Source organism: Oryzias melastigma, linkage group LG18 (genome assembly GCF_002922805.2).
Source record: "Oryzias melastigma strain HK-1 linkage group LG18, ASM292280v2, whole genome shotgun sequence".
NCBI lineage: Eukaryota > Metazoa > Chordata > Actinopteri > Beloniformes > Adrianichthyidae > Oryzias > Oryzias melastigma.
In genome coordinates this window covers 11,490,393-11,497,292 of record NC_050529.1, presented here as the reverse complement: position 1 = coordinate 11,497,292, position 6,900 = coordinate 11,490,393, and the positions used below count along the sequence as shown (strand labels likewise).

At 36.6% G+C, this 6,900-nt stretch overlaps 1 protein-coding gene across 5 annotated transcripts in view; it reads left to right on the top strand.

Moving 5' to 3' along the window:
• Positions 1 to 6,900, top strand: part of LOC112156147 (collagen alpha-1(XXV) chain) — a 173,370-nt gene that overhangs the window by 82,711 nt on the left and 83,759 nt on the right. For all 5 annotated transcript variants that reach the window (XM_024288334.2, XM_024288328.2, XM_024288327.2 and 2 more), the window contains 2 exons: positions 1,611 to 1,655; positions 6,115 to 6,122. In XM_024288334.2, the coding sequence (XP_024144102.1) occupies positions 1,611 to 1,655; positions 6,115 to 6,122 (53 nt within the window). The remainder of the gene's footprint in view (positions 1 to 1,610; positions 1,656 to 6,114; positions 6,123 to 6,900) is intronic.

Below are 6,900 nucleotides of genomic sequence, written 5' to 3'. Positions count from 1 at the left end.
CTTCATTTGTAACCAGGGATCGTGGTCCGTGATTTAAATGCATCCTAAAATCTGTTTTGACTGCTCTTTATATATATATCATTAAGTGATTCACTTGTGTTTTATAAAGTTAAATATTTTTACTGGCACATATCCGTTCCTACCGACTCTCTTCCATGTTACCGGTATAGTCTGAGAATTTTGTCCTCAAAGTTTACAGTTAGAATAAAAACTCTTGGTATGAACATTGTGAACTATGATGATATCTTTTTATAGCGTAAAGTATTTTGTCTGGACCACCGCTCCCCATGTGCTGGGTTTTATAACAGCTGTCAAGAATGTACCACCAAAATCAGAAAGATGTTGTGCCATCGTACAAAATACCTCTGCCAGGGGTGTCAGGTGTCATTCCAGAGTGAGTAATAATGGACCGACTGCCAAGTGTAGTAAATCGTCTTCAATTTCTTTTAAAACCATCAGAAAACCAGCTTATGGAGAAACCAGGGTTGATGTGAAATATAGAAAAGTGAGATTCAAACTCCACCTGTGGTTACATTAACTTAGCCTGGACCCTTCACTGGCAGAATACAAGATTATCTTGGAAAGGACTCAAAAGGAGCTGGAAGCAGGAAGCTGAGCCAAACAGAAGGATCAGATTCAGGTCTGAGCATCAAACAAGCACTTTGCAATTCAATCCTACATTTTGCACCTTACTAACATATCTGAATTCCCATAAATCACCCAAGCAAAGAGTTACCAGACTCTCAGAAATCTGCTGCTGGTATCCACCCGTTGGATTTAAAGTTGTGTTTAGAAGTTTATCTCATTACATGCTTTGATTATTCAGAAAAGGACAACTGAATTGCAACGTAAAGAGGGGTCAAAGTGGTGTGAAAATCATTTGCATAATAGCTGTATAATTGCTGCCCGAAAAAGGCACTCCATTTTCTGGAATGTTTTAAAAGTGAAAATCATTTTAAGATTTCTCATTGGATGTTGGAACTTATTGATTGACTTGAAAGTGCGGTTCACCTCTCAGACTTTTGACCACCTCAGCGGCCCTGTGGTAGAGTGTCCGACCTGAAACTGGAAGGTCGTGAGTTCAAATCCCGAGCGAGTCATACCAAACACTCTAAAAGTGGGATCCAGTTCCTCCCCGCTTATCTGGCAACACTGATGACAGCACAAATCCAGAGAAGTGAAAATCAGAAAGAAGCTATAAAGGTTCTGTCATTTTTTGTGAAAATGCTGAACCTAGTTCAGTGAAAAACTTTTCTTGTGTGAAACCTACCACCCAGTGAATTCTCCCACATGTGAAACCTGGTAAAGCGTGTAATTGTTTCACTCCCCCAGCTGAGCTTTAGCAGCATAATGATGTTGTCAGGGAGAGAAAAAATAATAAAAGCAAACAGGAGCGTCTAAATAAACAAATTAAAAACGAAGGCATTCGTGTGGAAAAAAAAAACCTGCACACAAAGAGCTAATGTTTTACTAAACATCTAATCGTTGTTGAGATTATTTCTGCATCGTTTCATTTGATTATTGTTGAAGAATTAGTTAAAGAATACAAAAAACCTTACAAATTTATTAGGATCAGCTTGATTGAAAAAGCGTGTTTCTCTTTTTTGCAGGACCTCCGGGTAAGCGTGGAAGAAGAGGCCGCGATGGAGAACCTGGTATGTAAAGTTTTCTTTTGGTATAGTATGGAATTAGTCCAGAAACTTTGAAGCATAAATCATAGTTGATCCAGCTTTGACAATCTTCTAAAAGGTTCAGTATTTTAAAGCCATGAGAATGAGTGAGTAAATGAATAAATGAATAAAAGAAAATGTGTAAATGAGTGATTTGTTGGTGAAGCGGTTCCGGAGTGTATTTTTTTTCCCGTTACCATGGAAACACTAGATTTTGGTGTTAAAGGTCGTACTCCAAGCTTGTTTTTATTTATTGTAAAATCATTTCTATTGACTCTTTATTTATGATTAGTTAAAACAAAAAAAAACCTGTGTTGATTTCTAGAACATAGTTTCTGCAGAGTGGCAGGAGTTCATTAGAAATTCAGTGGAAAGGACTGCTGGCAGGGAGTAAGCCTGCACTCACTTCCCATCATCCCATGTCATTGTTTTACGCTCTCTCTGGCTAGCTTACAGCCCCTCACAACCCCAAGCTAACAATTAGAAGTACAACAAAATTGATGAGCGATATCTGAGCTATTCTGCCATACAAGCTTTTTAAAATTTCTTTTTTTGTCCACTCCTGATTATCCACAATTTGAATAAAGAAATACAATTTAATCTTAATTTTAACCCATCATAAGGGAAAACTGCCTCAAGAACATGTTAAAAAATACAATTTTCATTAGAGTGGGTCTTGAACTATAGAGGAAAAGCCCATTATTTGTTGATTTTATGTGTAATCTTTTTGAAAAATATAAGCAGAATCTGAAAAATACATCTTATTTCTGAGATAATAGTTTTTTTTCTCTACAGTCTGTGTAATAATCTGTAAAATGTTCAAAACTTTTAGTAACTTGTTGTAATGGATCTATTTGTCAATCCTCCCTTTAGTTTTTTCTTGTTAAACTGAATACCGAAACAACCAAAAAATGTAGGCTCTTAGCTGTCAGTAAATAAATAAACAAAATCTGCAGCATCACTTGCACTGTTAAAGAGTTAGGCCGCAAATTGAATTTATTGCTGGGACGTGTACTTGGCAAGGAGCTGCATCCGCACTCCATTCACCTGATAACAAAAGTGAGAACAGACTCTGGAGTGTGTCATCCTTCACAGTGCAGCAGAGCACAGAAAACGTTTTAGGACAAAGGGCAGGGCAAAGCGACGTCTTGAGTTATTCGCCGAAGAGAAGCGCTTCTTTCGCTTTTGAAGGACGACAGATGTAAAACTGTAAACACCGTTTTTTTTTTCTTCTGGACATACACCTACCGGTGGATTCAGAGGAAAACTCTCAAACTCCAAAAGAAAAGCCACCTTTTTTTGCTGAACTGCCACTCTGATGTTCACGTTACAGAAGTGATCCAATTTGAAAGCTGGAAAATAAGAAAAGTTGGGAAATCAAATGACACACAACACTTCATTGTTACAGCCGGCGGAGAATCTGACATTCTGCCAGGCTTTGTTTATGCAAAGCTTAACTGTGAAATGTCCATCATGCCAGCATATTTCAAATAGTACCATTGTGCACACATATCCTCTGCTCTCTGTTCAACCAGAGAGAATGTGGAGAGCCCAGATAGCTTTCTCATGAGAATTGGAGACAAGCAAACAACCATCGGCGCTCATAATGTCTCGCCTGAGAAAGCGCACTGCTCTGTCAAGGACAGACGGCCTTTGGAAGAGCTGGAATTTTATCCTTAGTGTTTGCAGAAGGCAAATTAAAGCTTTTTTATTCGCTGTTCATCATACACTTGTTTAGTTATCTTTTTTAAAGTTATCTTTACTGGCTTCCCATCTGAAATAGAGCTAGATTTACTGTATACTACTTGCTGCTGCCTTATTTAATACTCTAACACTGGAGATGTTGCCGGCGAAATCTACTATATGTTAATGTAACAATGCATTCATCAATTTGTTAATAACAAGGTATTGAAGTGTAACATAATATAACAGTATTTATAAAAAAAAACAACCTGACAGGATCAGACAGGATCGTAGCCCAAATACATGAAGAGCACAATAGACAATTCTTCACTGTAATCTGTGAGCCTTACAAAGATCAACTTTCATTGCACTGATGTCAGAAGAAAAAGCAACTTTGGAACTTCTTAAAACAAATTTCATGAGGGGATAGTTTCCAGTGTGACAGATCAACCAGATAGTGACACGGAAGACCAAGTAGTGTGCAGGCAGTAAAAGACGGATGATAGAAGCGGCAATGAAAGACGACTCCAATGGCCAAACTGAAGGCAATCAGACTAAGTGTTGACTGATAACTGACTGCCTCACAAAGCAAACTCTTGCCCTTCTCTTCCATTCTAGCTGCCAAATAAAGGTGTCAAGATACCTGGTTTATCTTTAGCCCGTCCTGAGTGTTCGATAAAGAGAATCTTGAAGAAAAATGTTTAAAGAAAAACTTCCTTGCAGAGATAGGAGGAAATAAAACATTGACAAATTTTTGGAGGACTATCTTTCCGTTTTCCTTTTTGCTTCCATTTATCATCTTAACAGGAAGTACAAAGTGAAACTAATTTAAAATACAACAGATAACAACATGAAATAAGTTTCTATACTGAGAAAAAGGAACAAAACATATTGAAAGTAACAGTTTAGCTGAACTGTTCATGGAATTTTAGCACGAATACTTACAAATTTTGCTGGATTTAGTCTAAACTTTTTTAACAACCATTCTTTGTGGCAGCTTGGTTACATGGTTTTCAACTGTGTGTAAAAGTTCAAAGGGAAAGAAGTGACAAGACTTTAAGGCGACATTATGCATCCCTGTTCTCAATGGACACAGCAGTCTCCTGAAAAATCCAATTTTCCTCTTTTAAAGTTCGAACACATTTTCAACAGTGAAAGGAAGGATATTTAATTCATGAGTCAGTCCAACCAAGCTACTGAAAGTTTTCCACAACACATCAAGGTGAGGCGTCCCGTCTCCAGGAGGAAGCTTTCAGCCCAAACTTGGCTGGAAGTGACCGAAAGTACAAATAGGAAAAAGATACAGGGATATTTGTCTTCCCATTTGAAAAATGAATGGGATACTTCATTAGGCTAACGTGTTTGCTTACCAGGGGATATATGGAAAGGAAAAGTGTGGCAGGAATTGAAAAAGGTTTTGCAGAAGGGAAAGCCACAGTCTCAAAATGCTCTAGCAGGTGGTCAAAAACTGGAAAGTTTGAGAAGTTTCCTCATGAGTGTTTGCTCCACGTGAAGAATGAGGACTTGTTAGGGTACCTGGTTTGAAGCTCAAAGAGGCTAGCTTGAGAAAATGTAGCCTAAAAGAGATTTAAATCTGTTGTAACAAAATTTGGAGAATGTTTTCTTGGGCACTTTTTGTAGTTCTTAGCTGTAAAATGGGGTGATTGGGGTTTTGTAGTTTTCTCTGACACCCGTAACATATGCAGTGATTTTTCTTTAAGAATGTATTAGTTATAGCAATACCTTTTTATACTTCACTCTTAATATGTCTAATTTGTGGTTTCCAAGTTAATTTATTGTCATAAATTACTTCCCGGAATTTAATTTGGGTACTTTCTCTATTTTTGTACCATTTACGTATATTGATAATTCTGAATTTTCTACCAAATATTACATTTTTTTGAAGTTGATAGGCAGCTTATTTATATCCATCCACGTTTTTAGTTCTGTTATTTCAGAATTTATTATATTTGTAAGGTTTTTAAAGGCATTATCTTTATAGAATACATTTGTATCATCAGCAAACAGTTGTATTTTTTAGTAACTACGACACTTTATGGAATAAATAATTTATGACCTAATACTGAGCCCTGAGGGACACCCCAAACAATGCCCTGACATCTTATCATCTGGAACTTTTGGGCTAAAAAATGGTATAAACTATGAATCTTTTGTTAACAACTCCGTCCCTACTTACTAACTACTAAAAAACTATAAAGTGTGGAACTGTCTAGTGCCCAGGGTTTCAAAACCAATTCAGACATCATGCTTACTACTTTTTTTTTTAAATGCTAAACATGATGTCACAAATTTTACAAACATTTTAAGAAGACTATTGATGAATCCACTGTGTTCTGGTGATGAAAAATTGATTAAAAAAATAAATACATACCATTTTTTAAGTGCAGATGGAAAAAAAGAAAGCATCCCTCCTTTTACGGCAACTGGTTAACGTCAGAATTTAAACCTACCGACCTGAAATGATTTGCTGGGTTCTGTGGAGCTCTGAAGTTTTTTTAGCAGCAGTAATTGGGAAACAGAGGAGTGTCACCTCACAAAAATAAGAGAACAAAGGTAAAATGTGGCCACCAGGCCTGTTGGCCGCAACTGGTAAAAATGATTTTGTCCTTCTTTTGTGAATACTTGTGGTAAATAGGAATTCTTGTGAATGCATCGTTGCAGGATCTGTTTTAAAAATATTTTATTGGCATAAATGTATGTTTTGGAAAACTGATCTTTGTTTTCTCTTCTTTTTTTTCAGGACCTCCTGTAAGTACACCTGCTTGACTTTTTTTATCAGCCATGTCTTCTAAAAGGTAAAAGTCTATCAAATATTCAGCAAAATAGCGCAAGAAACACAGAAAAAAAGTCACAGAACTGGACTTGAACAGGTCCGGCATGCTTTAAACTCAAGAGCAAAATATGTCTACACAAAGATACAGTCACTTTAAAAAATCTTTTAACATTTAATGAAACAAAGTGACGCATTTTTACTTTAACAATGTGACAAGAGGATTGTTAAATACTATAACGTATGTCAAGTTGCTCTGAATCCTTGTTTTCATTGTGAAGTTGAGAGGCAACCTTTGTGGCTCCAGGGAGTCAAGAAAAACTTCTCCATGGACTCTCGCAAATTTAAAGTTGGTCTCAGCCGATTATAAAAGCCAATAAATAAGTCAAATTGCTGTTCCAGATGTGGTCTAGTTTGGGGAGTTTCTCATTAAAGTCGTGTTTGTTATAATTTACCAGTAGCTGGTATTGCTCTGCTGGTGATCACAAGCCCTCTTCTGACTAATGGTAAATGACACTGGTGTTTTTAATATGTTCTTGTGGCATTTTATTAATAATGTCGGGCATATATAAAGAATATTAGGTTTAAAATTGCATTTCTGAGTATTTTTTATTCAAATTGTTGTGAATCAGAATAAAAAAAACAAGGAACATGGGATCTATTGGAGATCAGGCTTGTGGCCTGCCCATCATATTTTAAATATCACAAAGAATCTCTTTTTCCAGCTTCTTTTTTTTAGTCTGCTCTTGATTCACA